General features: G+C 39.6%; 1 protein-coding gene and 1 pseudogene across 3 annotated transcripts in view; both read left to right on the top strand.

Moving 5' to 3' along the window:
• Window positions 1-23686, top strand: part of SNAP91 (synaptosome associated protein 91) — a 178300-nt gene that overhangs the window by 123153 nt on the left and 31461 nt on the right. Inside the window, exons 14-20 of one of the 3 annotated variants that reach the window (XM_088840555.1) lie at window positions 4836-5003; window positions 11594-11701; window positions 12607-12867; window positions 13117-13194; window positions 13354-13425; window positions 13865-13948; window positions 15166-15249. The exons of the other annotated variants lie outside the window; for them this stretch is intronic. Coding sequence (XP_088696681.1) covers window positions 4836-5003; window positions 11594-11701; window positions 12607-12867; window positions 13117-13194; window positions 13354-13425; window positions 13865-13948; window positions 15166-15249 — 855 coding nt within the window. The remainder of the gene's footprint in view (window positions 1-4835; window positions 5004-11593; window positions 11702-12606; window positions 12868-13116; window positions 13195-13353; window positions 13426-13864; window positions 13949-15165; window positions 15250-23686) is intronic. 3 annotated transcript variants of the gene reach the window in all.
• Window positions 16262-17393, top strand: LOC129560742 (tRNA (cytidine(32)/guanosine(34)-2'-O)-methyltransferase pseudogene; annotated as a pseudogene).

Below are 23686 nucleotides of genomic sequence, written 5' to 3'. Positions count from 1 at the left end.
AGTTGTTTGCTTTTTTGTGGTTGAGCTGTAGAGTTATTTGTGTATTTTGATTATTAACCCCAATTGGATTTATCATTTTCAAATGTCTTCTCCTGTTCAGTAGGTAGCCTTTTCATTTTGTTGATAATTTCCTTCACTGTGCAAAAGCTTTCTGGTTTGACATAGTCCCATTTGTTTTTGTTTACCTTGTCTGAGGAAACATACTCCCCCAAATATTATTAAGGCCAATATCAAAGAGTATACTGCCTGTATTTTCTTCAAGAAGTTTTATGGTTTCAGGTCTTACATTTAAGCCTTTAATCCATTTTGAATTTATTATTATACATAATGTGAGAAAGTCTAGTTTGATTGTTTTATATGTAGCAGTTCAGTTTTCCTAACACCATTTATTGAAGAGGCTGTCTTTTTCCCCTTTATTGTTACCTCCTTTGTTGTAAATTAATTGCCATATAAGTGTGGATTCACTTTTTGGTAGTTCACTCTTACTGTATAGAATCAACAGATTTCTGTATGTTAATTCTGTATCCTTCAACTTAACTGATATGATCTGAGTAGTTTAGTAGTTTAATTTTGGTGGCATCTTTAGGATGTTCTATGTATGGTATCATGTCTTCTGCAAAGAGTGACAGTTTTACTACTTCCTTTCCAATTTGGATTCCTTTCATTTCTTTCCTGATTGTCTTTGTATGGTTGTTGTGGTTGGGAGTTCCAATATTATACTGAAGAAATGTGGCAAGAATGGGAATCTTTTCCTATTCCTGATCTTGGAGGAAAAACTTTCAGATTTTCCCTGTTGAGTATTGTATTAGCTGTGGGGTTTGTCATATGTATGGAGGAGCCTGGTAGGCTGCAGTCTGTGGGGTCGCTAAGGGTCAGACACGACTGAGCGACTTCACTTTCACTTTTCACTTTCACACATTGGAGAAGGAAATGGCAACCCACTCCAGTGTTCTTGCCTGTAGAATCCCAGGGACGGGGGAGCCTGGTGGGCTTCCGTCTATGGGGTCACACAGAGTCGGACACGACTCTGCAGCAGCAGCAGCAGCCTTTATTATGTTGAGGTATATTTATTCTATGTCCCCTTTGTTGAGAGTTTTTATCATAAATAATGTTGAAATCCGTCAGAAGTTTTTTCCACATCTGTGGAGATGATCATATGATTTTTATTCTTCAAATTGTTAGTGTGATGTATCATACTGATTTGTAACTATTCCTGGGGTAAATCCCACCTGATCATGATCATTAATGTATTGCTGGAGTTTGTTTGCTAATATTTTCTTGAGGATTTTTACATTTGCATTCATCAGTGATATTGGCCTGCAATTTTCTTTTTTGTGATATCTTTGTCTGGTTTTGGATCAGGGTGATATGCCTTGTGGAATGAGTTGGGAAGTGTCCCTTCTGCAGGTTTTTGAAATAGTTTCAGAAGGATAGCTGTTAATTCTTCAATATTTGGTAGAATTCACCTGTGAACCCATATATCTGGTCCTGGACTTCTGTTTGTTGGGAGTTTTTCTTATTACTGATTTAGTTTCACTACTGGTAACTGATCTCTTTTTTGTTATTTTATTTTTTCTTGATTCAGTATTGAGAAATTATCCATTTATTCTAGATTGTTCATTTTTTGCCATTTAATTGTAGGAATCTCTTATGATCCTTTGTGGTGTTGGTTATAACTTTTCCTTTTTCATTTCTGATTTTATTGATTTGGATCCTCTCTTCTTTTTTTTCCATGATGAATCTGGCTAAAGGTTTAGTAATTTTATTTTTTCAAAGAGACAACTCTCAGTTTCATTGATCCTTTCTATTGTTTTTGATTTTTTTTTTTAGAATGAAAATTTATTTGCTTATTTGAAATTCCAATAACGGGCCAGCTGTGTTTTATCTAGTTACTCTAATTAAAATATAACATAAGCCATAGCCTTTTCGTACAGAGCTTTACCATTTTGAAAACCATGATCTTTCCATATGCAGCCCACAACCCCATGTTTTCCATTTCACAGAATGTTAACCGAGAAGTAGACTCCTCTAGGTGACCCACTGGTAGTTCCGGGATCTTTTTTTTTTTTTTTAAAGAATTTTATTAAAAAAACACAAATGCAAAGAAATGAACAGAGGAAAATTTATGCGTCGAACCTGGACTGGTCACTTATGATAATATACATGCTACAATTCCATTCTCTCCAATCATTCCACCTTCACCCTCTCCCACAGAGTCCCAAAGACAGTTCTAAATGCCTATGTCTCTTTTGCAGTCTCTTATACAGGGTTTAGGTTACCATTTTTCTAAATTCCATATATATGCGTTAATATACGGTATTGATGTTCTTCTTTCTGGCTTACTTCACTCTGTATAATTGGCTCCAATTTCATCCACCTCATTAAAACTGATTCAAATGCATTCTTTTTGATGGCTGAGAAATACTCCATTGTGTATATGTACCAAAGCTTTCTTATCCATTCATCTGCATCTGTTTTTGAATCTCTATTTCATTTATCTCTGCTCTGATCTTTATGATTTCTTTCCTTATTTTGTTTGATCTCCTTTTTATAGTTCTTTTACATGCAAGTATGTTGTATTTGAGAGTTTTCTCATTTCCTGAGATAGGCTTGTGTTTCAGTAAAGCTTCCTCTTAGAATTGTTTTTGCTGCTTCCCATAGATTTTGAGTCACTGTATTTAATTTTCACTTGTCTCCGGGTATTTTTTATTTCCTTTTTTATTTCTTCAATGATTTAGTAATGTGTTGTTCAGCCTCCATGGATTTGTATTTTTTGAAGTTTTTTCATGTAGTTGATTTCTAGTCTCAACATTGTGTTTGGAAAAGGTCCTTGATATGATTTTAGTCTTCTTAAATTTACTGAGACTTCTTTTGTTGCCTAGCATATGATCTACCCTAGATATTGTTCCATGTGCTCTTGAAAAGAATGTGTTTTCCACTTCTTTTGGATGTAATGTTTATATATATGTGTGCATAAACATTTACATTTATATAAAATTTAAAAAAATATGTATAAAGTCTATCTGATCTAATAATGTAGTTTAAGGCCAGTGTCTCCTTATTGATTTTCTGTTTCGATCATCTGTCCATTGATGTAAGTCCCCTATGGCTTTTGTGTTACTGTCAGTTACTCCCTTTACGTCTGTTTATATTTACTGTGTGTAATTAGGTGCTCCTATGGTGGTTGCATGGGGCTTCCCAGGTGGTGCATTGGTAAACAATCTGCCTGCCAATGTAGGAGACACAGGAGACTCGGATTTGATCCCTGGGTCGGGAAGATGCTCTGGAATAGGAAATGGCAACCTTCTCCAATATTCTTACCTGGAAAATTCCATGGACAAGAAAGCCTAGAGGGCTACAATCCATGGGCTCACAAAGAGTCGGACATGACTGAATGACTGAGCACACACACGTACATGTTGGATACATATATGTTTACAATTGTCATATTTTCTTCATTAATCGATCCCTTGATTAGTATGTAATATTTTTCTCTGTCTCTTATAACAGTGTTTATTTTCAAGTGTGTTTTGTCTCACATAAGTATTGCTACCCTGGCTTTTCATTTCTATTTACATAGAGTACATTTTTCCATCCCCTCACTTTTGGTCTGTGTATCTTTATGTCTAAAGTAATTATTATTAATGTAAAATTTATGTTTCTCAGCCTTTTAAATGTCTTCTGGAACTTTTGGTTTACTGAGTTCTCATATAATTTTTAAAGCTCTGAAAAAAAATAGCTTCCAAATGAGTTTTGATAAAGTTTCTTCATGTTTAGAGTAAATTTCCAGTAACATTCATGAATTTGAATGTGATGCCTGAGATATATCACGTGACTGATACTAGAGGAATGCATTGGACACTCTAAATGTTTAACTTAAAGTCATAGTATAGTTAAAAATAATCCCTCTTAGGCCTTTTATTTAGGATGTCATCTGTAATCCCACTGTTGATCACTAAGAAAGTATGAACCTCTCAATGGAATGCTGACCTCAGAAGGGCTGAAAAGTTTTGATTCTACAGAATCTCTAACATTCATCTTGAAAATAATTTTCATATGTTGTCACATAATGTTTATGTGTAGAAGTCATATATTAAACCAAAAAAAATCTGGTAATGTGAAACTTATGAAGAAGAAAATAGGTTTGAGTTTCTTTTCTCTAACCCTTAAACTTTCATTAAAGTTACTGTGTTGCACAGTCAAACTATAGCCATTTTAAAGCTTCTATTCATGCTCTGGTATTCTACACTGAAGTGACACATCAAATAAAGAGGATCAACAAAGTTCAATTAACTATGGTTTCTTCAGAATTGACAATTATAGTATAATGAAATCAACCAAAGCAAACAAAATGGTGACTCTGATAAGAAATCAATTGAGTTCATCAAAATCATTTAGACCTAACTTAAGGTAAGTGTCTTGACCTCCCTTGCTCTCAGTTTTCCCATGTATGAAATTGGAAATTTGATCTAGAGGATCCCTAAGGTCACTTCGGGCTCTAAAGTTCCATGATGATAATAGGTAGCATTTATTTTTTAATTACAAATGGTCCAGAAAGGTACATAAAGCTAAAATTTCTTCAGTTAGTGCCTCACCTTGCTTGGACATTGGTGTGGTTGAAAGTTTCAGCTTTATCTCTTATTTCGTCATATGCTGACCGCGTGGACATCAATAGACCTTTTGGGAGAGGGTGAGTAAAGCTTTATCTATAAACCTGTTTTGAGAGACTTCCATATCTTAATAATTGTCCTCACTTTGATCATTTGGAGCCTGGTATATCTTTTGTCCTTTTCCTTTTCTTCTCTTCCATTTGTTCTGTGTCTGGTGCGACGTAGATTCTCTGGCTGCACTTTCCTCTGTTCCCCCCGAAGCGCAGATCTCAGATCCGTTTGCACCAGAACCTACTCCTCCTGCTACAACTGCTGAGACTGCAGCTGCTGCAGCCTCTGCCTCAACTACCACAGCTGTCACTGCTGTCACTGCTGACGTCGATCTCTTTGGAGGTTAGTCAGTCACATCACTCTTCTTTCATTTTCCTTCCGGGATTACTAACGTTGCCATAGTATGAAGATGTTTAAACTATTTTACACTATAGAACACTATGACGCAACTTTTAAGTACTTTTTAAATGTTTATTCATATGTATCTTTGCTCAGTTTGTCAACTTCATTTAATTTTAGTGGTTTTAGAGCACAGGTTGCAATGCTTTGGACTGGTTTCATTTTCTATTTTTTTGCAAAGTTAGGATTTAAGTCACTATTAGGACTCTTGTCCCATATGTGGGCTCCAGACCTGCAGTATCTATAAGGGTGGTCTCAGATCCTTCTATCCTTCCATATTTAGGATTGGGATTTTGGAATTTCTTTTTACATTTGAACTAGCTGAGGAGGAAAAAAATATTTGGGGAATATGGGAGGAGAAATTCCGGTCTAAGTTATTTTTTAAGTTTTAAGAAAAAAAGTCCTCTAAAAGTTCAGACCTAGAGGTCTCTGAAAAGAGTTTAAGAACATCCATTTTTTGCAACTTTAAGCTTGTTTTTTGCAAGCAAAGATTTGGATTATCTTTGGCTTCAGAATTTTGAGAGATCACTGGAGTCAGTACTTGCAATGCCGATTGAAAATAGGTTTATATCAGACTTTGAAATGATAGTCTGAAAATATTTTTTTCCATGCAAATGTAAGTTCTGACCAAGTTGATTTACAGCTATAAGCCTGAGTCAGATATCCTAGGCTCTGCCAGTATAACATGCCTGGACCCAATGGACCATCTGAAGCCACTTTATTTACATCTTCCCATCTTGGGTGGTGCTTATGCCCAAACCTGGAGAAGTGCTCATTTTAGATGTGTACATTGAATATTGTCATAATCATCATAGTTTTGTGTTTCTTCATTTCAGTATAACATCTTTCTCAGGGCATTTTGAGAATATGGTAAAGAAATCAGAGGATGCAAAAAAATAAAAGAAATCAGAGGATGCAAACAGTATGGTGGGGGGCAAGAGAGTTCTGGCAGGTTATAGTAGAGTTCATAAATTCCCCTGGGAACATACACTTACACACCATCACGTAACACTGCTATGTGCCCACCCTCTGAAGCTCGCCAACGGTGTCTAAGACAAGGTGTCCTCATCTTGACACTGCATTGTTGCCGCTGTTTCATGTGAGGCAGTTTGCTGCTGCCTTGCTGCACTGCCATGCTATTACAGAAAAAAATCTGCTTTTATTAAAAAAAAAGTAGAAGGGATTTTCAGATTCTTAAATAATTTATTATAAAGAATTATTTGCCAGAGAGTTAGTTTTTCATTATGCCTGTATAACTTTTGAGACCAGAAATCAGAGTTTTAGTTTACATTTATAAAATCAACTTCTTCATCCCCTCCTTCTTCCCCCATGATTGGTCTTGAGTATGGATGATTTCTCATAGGCTTATGTTAACCGGAAAATTCAAGAAAAATATGAGCAGGGTGGTAACAATTTTGTATGTAAACATTTCTGTTCCTTTAACTATTTAGATTTTTGTTTTTCAGTCCGTTTGAAGGAGCTTAATTGCCTATAAGAAATCAATCAACTCCATCTTGCTTCTCTCATGGTCCTCTAAAGCCTAAGATATTTCTTAGAAATATTCTTTGTGCCATTATGTTGTTTGTGTTGATCATTACTGCTTTGATGACATCCATCAAACAGAAGAATCTGTATGTTTGGAAGTATTTTTATGATGTCATTCTTTCTCCCTGCAATACAAGTTTAAAAGGTCAGTACTGTAGCAAATCATATTAATGCCAAAGAATGGAAGCTCTTCTCTAATTTCACCAGTATCCTTTCTAGTCATCTGGCTGGAGGCTGAGGAGATGAGTACCTCTGCAAATCTCATTACAATTATTTTTACTAATCTTTCTAATTCTGTAAACTGTCTCCTGGCCACTGGTAGCTGTAAAATCTCTAACCTTTATGTTCATAAATTTATGTGTTTCACTGTATGTTTTATGTTAGTAGTTTTCAGTGATATTCCCTGGTGTCTTTCATGTTCTTTATGGATTTATAAGAAACCATCTAGAAGTAGGACTTTAAATTAAAATTCAAACTAAAATCTCTCCGGTCATGTTGTGTGGCCATTTAAAAAAAATGTATCTTTAAAATGGGCAAGTGGTAGGACTTTTGATTAATAAGAGCATCAGTTATTTCACGTATATGACTTTAAAATATGCCCCTATGAGATTTTATGTAACATGGCTAGCAGGATTAAATAGACTTTAGAAATAGGATTAATGTAGTAGAGCCTGATGTGGGAGGGGGGTTCAGGAGGGGGAACTTATGTAAACCCGGGGCGAATTCATGTCAATATATGGCAAAACCAACCAATATAATATTGTAAAATAATTTGCCTCCAATAAAAAATAAATTAATTACAAAAAAAAAGAAATAGGATTAATGCATTTTAAAATGGCTAATTTTTAAATTTTCAGGAATATGAAATATTAAACATTAAAATTTTCTGTGCATTTTAGTCTTATATTTTCATTACAGATTTGAAAAATAGGGACTATCTGTTATTTTAAAATACTCTGATACCTACATAATGTTTTAGTCATTTCAGTGTAAGTCATTAAAAACATTTTTAAAGAAACATTATATTTTCTAAATGCTTTTTTTTTTTTTTAAATGCTTTATTTTTAAAAAATAAAATCTGTCTTCTCTGGTCAGGCAGAACAGGACTGCAAGGCAGTGTTGTGCTTTAAAAAATTAATAAAACAGATATTAGGAGAAAACACAAAATTTTTAAAAATATTCATTTTCATTGACGTAAACTTTAGTAACAACAGCATATTAGTTTTTTGTTTTTAACAACACAGTGTTTTTCTAAGCAGTGCAATGCTAAATTGATGCTAATTCTTCTTGCATTGCCAGGATACCCTTTCAGTCAACTGTGTTAATTTGTGAGCATTCTGCATGAAGATGGTAGGCTGTGAGCACAGAACCAAGTGGCTGGAAAACCAAAGAACCTGCTTCCCAAGCCTGACTTCATTTGTACAGGCTGCTTAACGAACTTAAGTTAATTAACCTTCCTTAAAATCAGTACTTAAGTATAAGCCCTCACAACTAGACTTAATGGAAGAATGTTATAATCTGAGACCTCTGGGAAAGAAAATGAAATGGTGGTGACTTTTGGGCTCAAGATGTTGAGATTGAAACCTTTGAGCCACGTATGTGATTTAAAGATGGCTTATGTGGCTGGAGAAGACAAGGAGGGATAGTTCAGTCTGGGAGAACAAGAACAGTAAGAAATTTTCCCATAGGAAGTCAGGCACCTGATAAAAATTTAGGGGGGAAAATTCTTCCTATGTTGCCAGAAGGAAGAGAAGGCCAGTCTGCACAGTCTGAGAGACTGGTTTTCTGGGTAAGACTGGACCGAGTCCATAACTGTAGAAAAACAGGAACACATACTTCCTAGAAATAGGTGCTGCTGCTGCTAAGTCACTTCAGTCGTGTCCGACTCTGTGTGACCCCATAGACGGCAGCCCACCAGGGTCCCCCGTCCCTGGGATTCTCCAGGCAAGAACACTGGAGTGGGTTGCCATTTCCTTCTCCAATGTGTGAAAGTGAAAAGTGAAAGTGAAGTCGCTCAGTCTTGTCCGACTAGTAGCGACCCCACGGACTGCAGCCTGCCAGGCTCCTCCGTCCATGGGATTTTCTAGGCAAGAGTACTGGAGTGGCTTGCCATTGCCTTCTCCGCCTAGAAATAGCAGGGGTTGGCAATTGGCAGAATGTAGACATGAACTGTGAGTGGGTAACAACAGAAAGAGAACTAGATTGGAGGTGGTTTTAGCTTTCAATGCTGGAAGGATAATGCTGCCACCGATTATGAAAGAAAGCTGGGGAAGCTAAGAAGTTTTATTGTTTTATAGAAAACAACATCATAATTGCTTTATTATCTCTCACAGTCTCAGAGTCTTGGGGGACTGCTGAGCTCAGCTGGACAGTTCTCTCTCGGGGTTCCTTTCATGGCTACAGTCATACAGTAGCTGTAGGGTTGGGATCATCCAATCTCATTCATTCACATCTCCATCTCCTGTGATGGGAGGATTTAAAAGCCATGGGCTGGAGGAGCTGGATGTTCTTTGTTTAAGAGCAGTTTTGACAGTAGTAGACGAGTTAAGTTTATAATGTTTAGTTTCAGAGAAGCATTAAAAGGAGATGTCTTGCTGACAGGGGAAAAATAAAAAACCACCTTTCCTGAAGATACAGCTACAAATATGGGTTTCATCTGCTTATGCAGAAGTGGTCATTAAAGAGGCACACCCATGAATACTTGTTTGAACTCAGCACTCATGTAGAAAGAAAGAAAGTGAAGTCGCTCAATTGTGTCCGACTCTTTGTGACCCCGTGGACTGTAGCCTACCGGGCTCCTCTGTCCATGGGATTTTCCAGGCAAGAGTACTGGAGTGGGTTGCCATTTCCTTGTCCAGGGGATCTTCCCAACCCAGGGATCGAACCCAGGTCTCCCACATTGTAGGCAGACGCTTTACCATCTGAGCCACCAGGGAAGCCAATAGCACTGATGTAACTGATATTTAATTCAGTCCTACAAGGAGGGAACAGTATAGCAGAAAGTGGTACAGTTCATCACAGTAGAGTGGTTAACCAGACAAACTTCAGTCAGCCTATTAGCTAAATCCTGACTCCACCATTTGCCAAACTTTGGGCAAATCCTCAGAGTTTACAAATTTCCATTCTCTTATCTACAAAGTGGAGATGCTAGAACTTACATCCCAAGAGAGTTGTAGGAATTAAATGTAATCAAGCCAGTGAAATATTTACCTAGTGACTGGCACACAAATAGTGACTGCTATTACTGTTTCTATTGCTTCCAATCACACTACCCTCAGTTCCAGATTTTATAAGAATAGAAAGAAAACAGACCTGACTCATGGCAAAATATTTTCAACAGTCCATGGGATTGCAGGGTCGGACATGACTTAGTGACTGAACAACAGCAAACCTTTTAGACTGTTGGCCCCAGTTCTTAGTGCTTTCATGTTGCCCTAAGTCTTCTGTGATAGTATCTTTAACATGGCATCTGGGGAGGCTGTCTGTCCTATCCCCAAGTGTTTTTTTCCTATGCCATTATTACAATTCACCATCTCCCTTGACTGACCTTCACCAGAATGTATTCCCTCAGTGTAGCTGTGAGAAGCAATCAAATCAAATCAAGTTGTAAACATATGATTGTCCTATTGTCCATTCCAGGGATATTGGTGTTTTTGTAAAGAACCTTTTAACCCACGTGAGTCTCTAATGTTTAATGTTTGTTAATGCTGGGTTTCAGGATGTTACCACAGTGTGTCTCATACTCAGATCCACTTGAAACACTCTGGGTTAAACTGAGAAACAAGTGTCCTGACTGTAGGATTTCCTACCGCTTAATGACCAGATAAATCTCTGAGAAAGGGGAAATAATGGGTAGCATTTTGTTTGACAAATTCTTTTTAATGGCTGGAGGAGCAGTGTTCTAGGGAACGCTGGTAAGTATTGCAGAAGGCAGCAGTTTAGGATATAAGTCTAGCAGGTAAGTGGCAGGTACTTTTTGGTCCCCACTTTCCAGGAATTTCTTCTAGGCAGGTCGTATTTATGATAATTTCATTCCTTTTGTCCTTTGGAATGAAAGGGTTTCTTTGAAAACTCCAGGTAAAACTAATTTTACCATAATTAATATGGTGCATTGATAGAAACACATTTGGGATCCTTTGCACACATCAACCATTTGTAAATTGGGCATTTATAAATGAAGACTGCCTATATGTTAATGTACCTACTGTATATTATTATAATTTACTATAAACAGTTACTTGTAGTTTCAAAACATGAAACTATATTTTTAATTCATTGAAAACAGGTTATTTCCCACATAACTAGAGCAATGCAGTATTTGAAAATATCCATAAATTTAAGTCAAAATAAAGGCATTATGGCATCATCTCCTAATTTTTTTTCTTTAGTTCTTTAAAGCAAATCTTTGGTTGTGTCTGAAAATGTTTCTCAGGGATAATGAAAATTTAACTTATGAATATTTAATATATGTCATGTTAACAGTGCAATTTTGCCTAGACTATAAAAGAAAATTTAAATGGTTTATGTCATTGTATATTTAATTTTATTGGCATTGAAGAGGACATCCATGCTTGCTAGAAACCATGAGTCAGAGACATCATAATAACATAGTATATAAATAATGAAAGCTCAATGTCTGAAACTGCCTAAGAAAGTAATTTTTGTGTTTTAATTTTTGCATCCATTACTTTCTATTGATGCATAAAACATGCTTCTCAGAGCCCTTATACAATGAGAATCCTGTTACCCTCTGGATCCTCACAGGTCTCAGCAGGCTCCACACTGCACCACTTTGCATGTAACCAACATGAAGGGGCGCCAGGAGTCATTGTTCTGTGACTGCCAATAGTGCATGGGCCGTAAAAATGCATTTTAAGAATTCATGTTGTATAAGGGAGCCTTCTTTGCAATTTAACTTGGTTCTTTTACTATATTTTTCTTCTCTTTTTATCCCTTTCATTTCTTTTGTTTTAAAACCTGCACCCAAGATGCCTTTGCAGCTTCTCCCGGGGAGGCCCCTACAGCATCCGAAGGGGCCACCGCGCCAGCTCCCCCAACCCCCGTAGCAGCGGCACTTGATGCTTGTTCAGGAAATGGTGGGTTTCCAATCCTGAGCCTGTCTGTTGTTGTTTTGTCCTGATGTGAAAGCCCCGTAGCTAGATGTGGCCCTCTGTGTTTCTAATTTTACTTTCTCCTGAGCATAAAATACCACTCCTCCTAACAGAATGAAGAATGCTGACACTTAAAACATTAAGAAAACAAAGGGCATACTTATCAAAATTGACAATTTCTCACGATTGACAATTTTTGTCACTGCAAGTATGCTGCCTTAATGTTTTTGTTCCCCTCTAATGCTGCTGATGGACTTCCCTGTGGGCTTAGTGGTAAAGAATCTGCCTGAAATGCAGGAGGCGCTGGTCATTTCCTGGGTTGAGAAGATCCCTTGGAGAAGGCAGTGGCAACCCACTCTAGGATTCTTGCCTGGGAAACCCCATGGACAGAGGAGCCTGATGGTCTATAATCCATGGGGTTGTAAAAGAGTCCGACACAACTTAGCAACTCAGCAACAACCATAAATGCTATCAATGTATTGTCCTCTTTTTGTAACACTGAATTCTAATATATAGGCAAGTTTTCATGAATCTTCCAAGCTACCAAGTTGACCAGGTTAAGTGAGCATTTAAACAATAACAATCTCCAATCCTAGACCGTAGTCTAATCTGACAAATACTTGTGTTTCAGTTTCTGAATTCGTGGTACCTGCTAGATTTTCTTTTCTCTTTAGAAGAACATGCTAATCACTGACCCCCACTAGCAGGGCACTAGCTCAAAGCAAGCAGCCTAATGCCTAGCCAGCAGCTAATGCCTAGCAAGCAGCCTAAAGCCTAGCTAGCGTGTGAATATCTGTGCCAGGTGTCTTGGTCCCCGTAGTTATAACGCTGCTCTCTTGCCTGTTTCCTTACTGATGCTGTGTGTGTGTCTCCACTTTCCTTTCCCCAAGATCCCTTTGCCCCGTCTGAAGGTAGTGCAGAGGCTGCACCCGAGCTGGACCTCTTTGCAATGAAGCCACCTGAGACCAGTGTTCCTGTAGTTACCCCTACAGCTAGCACAGCCCCTCCGGTTCCCGCCACTGCTCCTTCTCCTGCTCCCGCCGTCGCAGCTGCCACTGCTGCCACTACCGCTGCCACCACCGCCGCCGCCACCACTGCCACCACCTCCGCCACCACCACCTCCGCTCCTCCTGCTCTAGATATCTTTGGTGGTAATTTTTTTGTTGTCATTGTCGATGTCATTGAACTCTTGCCACCTGGTGGATTGTATTCCGGTCCTTGTGGTGTCCTGCATACGCAACTCTTGACTGCATGATGTCTGTATCATGAAATGGTTCTCCAGCAACCATTTTCAGCTCATTTCAGAACTCTTCCAAAAGCGCTCACCCACAACTGGAAAGTGAGGCGGTTTCTGGCGGGTTTGTCCCGTTGAGTAAAGGCATGTGTGTTCTTGGTCTTAGATTTGTTTGAGTCTGCTCCTGAAGTCGCTCCCGCGCCTAAGCCAGAGGCTGCTCCTAGCATAGACCTGTTTGGGACAGGTAAAGCCAAAGCCCCCTTTCTTTACGTGAGTTTGCCTTGATGTTTTCATGAAAAAGCCCTTTGTCCACCCCTTTGATAATGCACTTGTTAGATTTCTGACTGTGATTTCAGCTCTCTACTCACTTCTGCTTGGTTTTGGTTTGTTTCACTTTGGGAAGATGCTTTCTCCTCTCCACCACAAGGGGCCTCTCCTGTGCCTGAGAGCTCTCTCACTGCTGACCTCCTATCGGGTGAGTGTTTCTGCCAAGGTCAAGCCTTCTGAGATGTCTTAGGGGTGGGGGGTTGGGGGTATGTGTGGAGAGACAGATGCGAAAATATGAGGGTTGTCTTGAGTTCTTTTACAATCAAATTTCACTTTAAAAAATAAATCTCATTTTTGGTCCATCCCCAATTGATGACTCCCTGTATTTCAAATCTACTACCAACTGGAAAGAGAAAAACTCTTTTTCACACTACATCCTGTGACCTCAGGGAGTCGTTTTATTTTCTTCTGTGAAATATGTATTTTTAAATCTGTTGGCTTTTACTTAACTGTTAAGCCTCTCTAACTTAAGAGGATAGATCTTCCTACTATTCAGCATGAAATCTCAGGAAGCTATTTGTCGAGGCTCAGGGTTTCATTTTCCTTTGGGTGACATGCCCTTTGTCCTGTTATGTGCTTTGCTCCAGTGGATACGTTTGTAGCACCATCTCCTGCAACCACTGCCTCACCAGCAAAAGTGGATTCTTCAGGTGTGATAGACCTTTTTGGGGGTGCGTATCTCTCCACCTTCAACACTCACAAAATCCTCCCCCCTCCCAGAATAGTTTTGAGATCTTGTACTTCATTATTTTTTTTTCCTTTGGACTATGTGAAGTTATTTTCATCTTTTAAATGTGAACTTACGTTTTTAAGATCTTTCCATTTCTTTGTCATCATCATCTTCATCCTCATCAGCTCATCCTATTTTTTAGTGCATGTCCTAACAAAACCAGATGATTTTTCATTTGCAGTCTTGTGTTTTTAACTTTTCATTCATCCTCATGTAGAATCAACTGATTGGAATTTCCTACTACTGCTCTTCCTTGGTGATCCTGATCTGTCAGCTAAATCAACGTTTCCAAGTTCTTTAAAGCAATATAAAAATAGATAATTTGGAATTGAAAAAGATAAGCCAGTCAGAATTGAAAGCATAAGCTCTAGATGTCATGCATTATTCCATAGGGTTTATTTATGTTGAGTTTAACATTCCTAAATCCTCCCAGAGAACTAGATGTTTCACTGACTTAAATGCATTTTTCTTTTCCTGTATGCTATTGGAAGAAAGGCAGATTTACTGAATTAACTCTAGAACTACTCATTTGGATGATACATTCAATGTCTTCTGTTAGCAGTAAATTTATTGGGGAAAGTCCAAGTATGGAGTGATTTCTTTATGAATTTCCATAAATGTGTATGTTGTGGGCTAAAATACCATCCTTAGCAAGTGAAACATTGAGTAGTTAGGATACATTGATGCATTATGGTGAGTGCCATGAAAGGAATATGAGAAGTACAAAGGTGTCGCAGTTTGTGACATTCAGAGGCTCAAAACCTGTGGCAAAATCATTAAACTTTGATACAAGTAGGGCAGCTGCTGCTTGAATTTTGTTAAATTTTAATAGAGTTTTAATGGGAGGGGATTCTTTGAGCAAAAAAGCTTTAAAATTTTGATCCTATTTTGACAGATTATAGGATTTAGCCCTTAAAAAAAGAAGAAAAATAATTTTCTTACTCTTACAAAGAGGTGTTAATTTTTAAGTATCCTAGAACTTTTCTTTTGAGAGAATGAACTGGTCAGAGCATAATTCAGTCCATTCAGTCATTTCACATATCCACAGGAGACAAGCTTACCACAGAGTGTCATGTCTGTGCATTTCTCAGCAAATCACTTCCCTTACTTACTGTTTACACTCTTTTACTTTTTTGCTGCATAATGGATAATGGGTAGATGCATTTGGAAGTAGTGCTTCTGAACCCCAACCTGCACCTCAGGCTGCTTCTAGCTCGTCAGCATCGGCAGACCTACTAGCTGGTAATTAATTGCATTAAAATAAAATAGTATTTTATGAAAGTTAAGTTTGGATATATTTTTATAAGTAACAGATAATATATAAATTTCAAGGTGCATGTCTTCTTTTCCTTTCAGACATAAAATTGAAAAACAAGACATTGTATAATAGAAAGTTGATTATTTCCCAGGAGTTGATGAAATTGGTCTTAAAATCACAGTTGTATGCAAGCCACCCCTGCATTTCATTAGATGCTCTTAATATGCCTTCCTTTCAGTTAGCATGTTTTTTATTAAAGAAGTGATATGCTTAATTCAGCAATTTTTATCTTGTATTGCCCCCCCTTTTTTTTTAAAGGAATTTGTGGGGAAAGGTACCATGATATTTGTCAGTTCTGTAATATGTGAATACTCTAAGAGAGCTTTTCTGCATTTCCACCATTGGTTAGATTTTTTTCCCCTTTTTTTTATTGGAATATAATTGCTTTACAGTGTTTTTTGAGTGAATAAAATTATATGTAAATACCAAGGGAAATGAAATAAAGATATAGCATAACTAAATGTTAAAAATGAATTTTAGAGATTTTTAAACCAAAAACTAAGGGGCATCTCAAAATTGGGAAGAAAGCGCTCATCAAAAATTAGTATGTGAGTTCTCGTGCCTCACGATGTTTCTGCCTCACCGTGCGAGACCTGTGGCTTTGCTCGCGCCCATTGCATGTTGGGAACGGCAGTTCGTCAGACTGGTTACATCTCGCCACGAGATGCTGGCACTCATGTGGTAAGTTCCAGTCTGGCTTCACACAAGCCACTGCGTTCCACGATGACAGGCGTGGAACACTCTGGTTGCCGTTAGGAATGCGCAACAGGCCTTCAGAGTGTCTAAGGATACAAGCCGAAACCCTACGACTTATCACAGACTTGCGCGCTTGCCGAGGCTCGTGCTGCTCACAGACCGGCTGTCTTCGTTCCTCTTCTCCCCAGTCCGAAAATTTGAGCTTACTGTTGGCAGGCCCCTGGGCAAACGGTGTGTGAGATGGGACGGTCGTCAAAGGACAAGCGAGATGTCTACTACCGCCTAGCCAAGGAGAATGGCTGGCGCGCCCGCAGTGCCTTCAAGCTGGTACAACCTGACGAGGAATTCCAGCTCTTCCAAGGCGTGACGCGGGCGATTGACCTGTGTGCGGCCCCAGGCAGCTGGAGCCAAGTGCTGAGCCAGAAGATTGGGGACCAGGGTTCTGGCCATGTGGTGGTTGTGGACCTTCAGGCCATGGCTCCACTACCAGGTGTGTTACAGATCCAGGGGGATATCACCCAGCTGTCCACTGCCAAGGAGATCATCCAGCACTTTGAAGACTGCCTCGAGGACCTAGTGGTGTGTGATGGGGCACCTGATGTAACTGGCCTCCACGATGTCAATGAGTATATGCAGGCCCAGCTCCTCCTAGCTGCTCTGAACCTTGCTACGCACGTCTTGAAGCTAGGGGGCTGCTTTGTGGCCAAGATTTTCCGAGGCCGGGATGTGACACTGATCTACAGCCAGCTGTGTGTCCTCTTCTCCAGCGTGCTATGTGCCAAGCCTGGGAGCAGCCGGAATTCCAGCATCGAGGCCTTTGCTGTCTGTAAGTGTTACCACCCCCCTGAGGGCTCCCTGCCGGACTTGGCCAAACCCTTGCTGGATCACTCTTACGATTTCAACCAATTGAATGGCCCCAGCCGCATCATTGTGCCATTTGTGACCTCTGGGGACCTAAGCGCCTATGATTCAGACTGCAGTTACCCACTGGACCTAGAGGACGGCTCAGAATATAAGTACACTCCACCCAGGCACCACCCCCATCTCACCACCCTACCAGGAGGTGTGCACATTGAAGAAGAAAGGGCAGCTGGACTGCCCCATGAGCACAGTGGACAGGATGCTCCAGTCCCTGGCTGCTCCACAGCGTCACACCCTGCAGCCCTCTGAGGTGGAAGACAATGGAGTGAATTAATTATTTGTCTTAACATGTTAAGTTAGCTGACAATCTGATGAGGACTGGGAAGCTGTTTGCTGTCAGGAAAAACAGAACTTGAGTTGATGAACTTGTTTTCAAATATCTCCTCAACCGGTCCTGAACATACAAACTCCGAGTGGGAACCTCCAGCAACTGCCACAAATAGGAGGAAAGAAACATCCTGGAATGTCCATCTTCACTACAGAGGGGATTCTTGAGTGGGGTCTTGCTTCTTCTCTAAATCTTTCCAGCCATGGGTCCCGAATATGTCCAGAACTCACCCTGAAAGCAAGGCTTCTTAACCCTGGGTAGAAGTCGGGGGTATCTGTGAACTTGATGGAGGGGAAATACTACATTTTTATTTTCACTAACTGAAATTTTAGCTTTACTCCGGAATCTGAACGCTGGCAGCAAATCAGTATTGTAAAATTACTTTTACAACAGTAAAAGCAGCGTCTGCAACTTTTCCATCAATAGAGATCACAGTTACTTGTTTAATGTTACGTTACAGTTGTTGTGGACATCTTGAAATACTGTTCACATTGGTCACTACTTTGAATAAGATCTTTTTTTTTTAAATTGGTCTTTTTGATTAAAGGATAACTGCAGAATTTTGTGATTTTCTGATGTACATCAGCAGGGGTCAGCCATAGGTACGCCCAGGTCCTCACCCTCCAGGCCTCCCTTCCAGCTCCCTCCGCATCTCACCCTTGTCACAGGAATTGTCACAGGGCCCCTGTTGGAGTTCCCTGGGTCATACAGCAGGTTCTCATTGGCTGTCTATTTCACATGTGGTATTGTAGGTTTCCATATTGCGCTCTGCATACGTCTCACCCTGTCCCTCCTCCCCTCCCCCATGTTCATGGGTCTGTTCTCTGTGTCTGTTTCTCCATTGCTTCCCTGAAATTCATCAGTACCTTCTTTTTGAATTACGTATATGTGTGTCAGTATATGATGTTTGTATTTCTCTTTCTGGCTTACTTCACTCTGGTGGGCTCTAGGTTTGTCCAGCTCATTGGAACTGACTCAAATGTGTTTCTTTTTATGGCTGATGGTATTCCATTGTATATATGTACCACAGCCTCTTTTTCTGTTCATCTGTGAATGGACATCTAGGTTGCTTCCATGTTCGAGCTATTGTAAATAGTGCCGCAGTGAACATTGGGGTACATGTGTGTTTTTCAGTTTTAGTTTCCTCAGGGTATATGCTTAAGAGTGGGATTGTTGAGTTATATGGTGGTTTTATTCCTAGCTTTTTAAGGGATCTCCATACCATCTTCCATAGTGGCTGTATCAGTTTACATTCCTACCAGCAGTGCAGGAGGGTTCCCTTTTCTCCACATGCTCTCTGGCATGCATTGTTTGTAGACTTTTTGACGATGGCCATTCTGACTGGTGGTGGGTATCTCATTGTAGTTTTCATTTGCATTTATCTAATGGTGGGTGATGTAGAGTGTCTTTTCATGTGTTTCTTTGTCATCTGTGTGTCTGCTTTGGAGAAATGCCTTTTTAGTTCTTTTTCCCACTCTTTGATTGGGCTGTTTGTTTTTCTGTTTTTGAGTTGTATGAGCCGCTTGTATATTTTGGAGATTAATTCTTTGTCAGTTGTTTCATTTACTGTTATTTTCTCCCATCCTGTTCAGTTCAGTTACTCAATTATGTCCAACTCTTTGAGACTCCATGGAAGCATGCCAGGCTTCCCTTCCCATCACCAACTCCTGGAGCTTGCTCAAATTCATGTTCATCAAGTTGGTGATGCCATCCAACTATCTCATCCTCTGTCGTCCCCTTCTCCTCCTGCCCTCAATCTTTCCTAGCATCAGGTCTTTTCCAATGAGTCAGTTCTTCACATCAGGTGGCCAAAGTATTGGAGTTTCAGCTTCAGCATCAGTCCTTCCAATGAATATTTAGTACTGATTTCCTTTAGGACTGACTGGTTTGATCTCCTTGCAGTCCAAGGGATTCTCAAGATCTTCTTCAGCACCACAGTTCAAAGCATCAATTCTTCGGCACTCAGCTTTCTTTATAGTCCAACTCTCACATCCATAGAGGACTACTAGAAAGATCATAGCTTTGACTAGATGGGCCTTTGTCGGCGAAGTAATGTCTCTGCTTTTTAATATGCTGTCTAGGTTGGTCATAGCTTTTCTTCTCCCGTTCTGAGGGTTGTCTTTTCATATTGTTTTTAGTGAATAAGATCTTAAAATTTGATGTACTAATAAAAAAGTTCATATATTGTAGCACCTCCCCCAAAAAATTTAGGTGTGTAATTCAAAACTCAAAAACAAAGACTTAATGTGTAATCTCTTAAAAGGACACATATCCCAGAAAAACTAGTTATTCTTCATTTAATTTACTTCTAGAGCTGTGACATAATTGCAATTCCAGAATTGAACTGTGAATAAAATATCATCTTAGTCACCTCCTTGAGTAAAAATTTCAGGTTCTATTTGGTGTCCCCAGTGTGGTGAAACTAGAGAACATTCTAGAAGAGGCAACTCTGTGTCCAAGGACAGGCTAACAGAATAAATCTCTGCAAGTCATTGAGGTTGCTGGTGGGATATAGGTATCACCCACATCTCAGAGTCTGGCTGGAAACTTGAGAGTTACTATAACAAATGAAATGTTATTTCACCCAGTGAAGAGTAAAACCGTCAAATTCCTCTCATGAGATATCAACTGAAGATACAGATGTTTGAGAGATGGAGACAGTTTCCTGGATAGCCGTGTAAAAATGGACTGTTAAGGGAGGTTAGGTATGTTGAGGGATATGCCTAACTTCTGAGGTTGACATCAAATAGGAAAAGCATTTTCTTCCATATGAGACAATTCTGGGATGACTGCACCATAATCTGTACTAGCATAGGACTGTGCCTGTCCTAATTAATTCCACAGGTATGGGAGAATAACATCCTGCGGTAGGAGGGAGACCTTTCACAGTTTTGCATTTTCTGTTAACCACATGGCACAGGTAGCTTTAGCAGGGCCACGGAAGTCCTTGAACTGATTTAAAATATAAAAACTTTCAGTGTGCAATTAATAATAGTTCCCACTAACTGGTATGGTCTATAGAGGACCAATCATTTCATCTTCTCTGGGGGTCAGAATCAGAAAATTGTCAGACAGAAGGTTCTCAGACTGTTATTCTTAGAAATTGACTCTCTCAGATTGATCTTAGTAAATGGACTTAATAACTGTACCACTGAGAATAAAGGAAATGACAGCGTCTTTAACATAACAGAGTACATGTGAGTGTGGGCAAATGTGTGGGAGTGTATTTATCTACCAATAATTTTAACATGGTACTTTCTCGACCCAAGTGATGTGTGTAGACGATGACTGTCAGTTTTTATAAGTCTCTATTACTAGAACTTCATTAATAGAAGTTCAAGTTGTGTAGGCCATTCCCCTGTAGAGAGATAAATTCATAAGACTGATCATCTGTGATAAAAGGCAGTATGTCTGCAGCTGGTGATTCCATTGTAGGACAGCTCAAACATGTCTGCAGGACATCTGAGACATACATATATAGGCAGGAAGCCTAGTACTTATTACTTTATTTTCTGTTGCACAGACTTTCTTAATATAATTCAGAACCAAAGAGAGAGAAAGAGTCATTAGTGTTCCTTACTCCTTACCTCTGTTCCAAGTCTGTAAAGCTTTTCACTTAACAGGAGTTCTCTAAACTCCTTATTAATGTCTATCATTTTCCTACTGAACTCTTCCTTTAGAGTAAAGTGACAGATTTTTCTTCCTTAATAATCAGTTGGTTATTTTATATCACTTTATAGGTTTGTGAAGGTGCCTGCTTCATAAGAACTGAGTATAATGGGGAAAAGCCATCTTTCCAGATCTCTGTTGGCTTTATAAACCTATCAGAAAGGGATAACTCTGGCGTCACTCCTGGCTGTAGGAAAGAGGCCACGTAGTATTGTGGGGAAGAACCAGGGTTCTGGAAGATTCCTTTCTGAAATCCTGGCTCCGCCCTTGCCATCAGGTCACCGGAGTCAAATTATTTAACCTCTCTGGCCCCAGTTTCCTCATTCATGAAAATTCCTGAAATGATTGTGAAACTTAAATGAGCTAATATATGTCTTAGGTTGCATGATATAAAATTGGTATTTTTATAGGATCAAAATGGTCAAATATTGACAATGTATGTGGCTCAGATAGTTCAACCTAAAAAAATTGCTCAGAATGTGCCTGTCATTTGGTGAGTCTCATGCCAATTTTGGCTAAACCTTCACTTTCATAGAGAAAGCAGTAACTTTTTTTTCATTAAATAGTGTTATTTATTCATCTATGGGAATGAACCCCTTACCTTATGAAACTCAGCAGCACTAAGCAGTTGAGCCCTGGGTAAATGCACATGGTTTTCTGTTTTTATTACTGAGTCACAGGTGGTGTATTAACTTTCCTTTGCATCTTTTCTAGCTGTGAAAAGATATGATTGAATCAGCTGATCTTAATGTCCTTTCCAATACTGATATGCTGTGATCCTAGAATAAATTGTCCTTTCTTGACCAAATTTTAAGAAACTGAGCGTCAAGTACAGTTGTTTCCATGTTCACCTGTAACAAAGAGAACTACACCCTTTGTCTAGATTTCCGATAACCATATTCCAACTTGTAGGGGATGTTTCCAAGAAGTCAGCCTTAACACAGCAACCAACCTCCCTAAAACCACAATGGTCATATCCTCAAAAATAAATGCATTTATCCCATCTTCTAGTAAAGTAATGCTCTAGTAAAGCCAGGCTTCAGCCTATGTGAACCATGAACTTCCAGATATTCAAGCTGGTTTTAGAAAAGGCAGAGGAACCAGAGATCAAATTGCCAACATCCACTGGATCATTGAAAAAGCAAGAGAGTTCCAGAAAAACATCTATTTCTGCTTTATTGACTATGCCAAAGCCTTTGACTGTGTGGATCACAATAAACTTTGGAAAATTCTGAAAGAGATGGGAATACCAGATCACCTGACCTGCCTCCTGAGAAATCTGTATGCAGGTCAGGAAGCAATAGTTAGAACTGGATATGGAACAACAAACTGATTCCAAATAGGAAAAGGAGTATGTCAAGGCTGTATATTGTCACCCTGCTTATTTAACTTCTTTGCAGAGTACATCATGAGAAACGGTGGGCTGAAGGAAGCACAAGCTGGAATCAAGACTGCCAGGAGAAATATCAATAACCTCAGATATGCAGATGACACCAACCTTATGGCAGAAAGTGAAGAGGAACTAAAGAGCCTCTTGATGAAAGTGAAAGAGGAGAGTGAAAAAGTTGGCTTAAAGCTCAACATTCAGAAACTCAACATTCAGATCATGGCATCTGGTCCCATCAGTTCATGGCAAATAGATGGGGAAACAGTGGCTGACTTTATTTTTTTGGGTTCCAGAATCACTGCGGATGGTGATTACAGCCATGAAATTAAAAGACTGTTGCTCCTTGGAAGGAAAGTTACAACCAACCTATCAGTTCAGTTCAGTCGCTCAGTCGTGTCCGACTCTTTGCGACCCCATGAATCACAGCACGCCAGGCCTCCCTGCCCATGACCAACCCCTGGAGTTCACTCAGACTCATGTCCATTGAGTCAGTGATGCCATCCAGCCATGTCATTCTTTATGTATAACATATTAAAAAACAGAGACATTACTTTGCCAACAAAGGTCCATCTAGTCAAAGCTATGGTTTTTCCAGTAGTCGTGTATGGATGTGAGAGTTGCATTATAAAGAAAGCTGAGCGCCGAAGAATTGATGCTTTTAAACTGTGGTGCTGGAGAAGACTCTTGAGAGTCCCTTGGACTGCAAGGAGATCCAACCAGTTCATCCTAAAGGAGATCAGTCCTGGGTGTTCATTGGAAGGACTGATGTTGAAGCTGAAACTCCAGTACTTTGGCCACCTGATGCAGAGAGCTGATTCATTTGAAAAGACCATGATGCTGGGAAAGATTGAAGGCAGGAGGAGAAGGGGATGACAAAGGATGAGATGGTTGGATGGCATCACTGACACAACGGACATGGGTTTGGGTGAACTCCAGGAGTTGGTGATGGACAAGGAGGCCTGGCGTGCAGCAGTTCATGGGGTCACAAAGAGTCGGACACAACTGAGCGACTGAACTGAACTGAAATCCCATCTTTGCTTCATTATGATTTTAATTTTTAAATATATACAGGATGTCTTATCTTCATTTAGGAAGGTTACATGATCCTTCAGTTCAGTCGCTCAATCGTGTCCGACTTTCTGTGACCCCATGAATCACAGCACGCCAGGCCTCCCTGTCCATCACCAACTCCCGGAGTTCACTCAAACTCATGTCCACAGAGTCGGTAATGCCATCCAGCCAACTTATTCTCCGTTGTCCCCCTTTCCTCGCGCCCCCAACCTTTCTCAGCATCAGAGTCTTTTCCAGTGAGTCAACTCGTTGCATGAGGTGGCCAGAGTATTGCAGTTTCAGCTTTAGC

Source organism: Moschus berezovskii, chromosome 10 (assembly GCF_049115385.1).
Source record: "Moschus berezovskii isolate FMDL1 chromosome 10, NW_MosBer_1.0, whole genome shotgun sequence".
Classification (NCBI taxonomy): domain Eukaryota; kingdom Metazoa; phylum Chordata; class Mammalia; order Artiodactyla; family Moschidae; genus Moschus; species Moschus berezovskii.
Note: the sequence above shows the minus strand (reverse complement) of the source record. Positions and strands in the feature narration are given on the sequence as shown.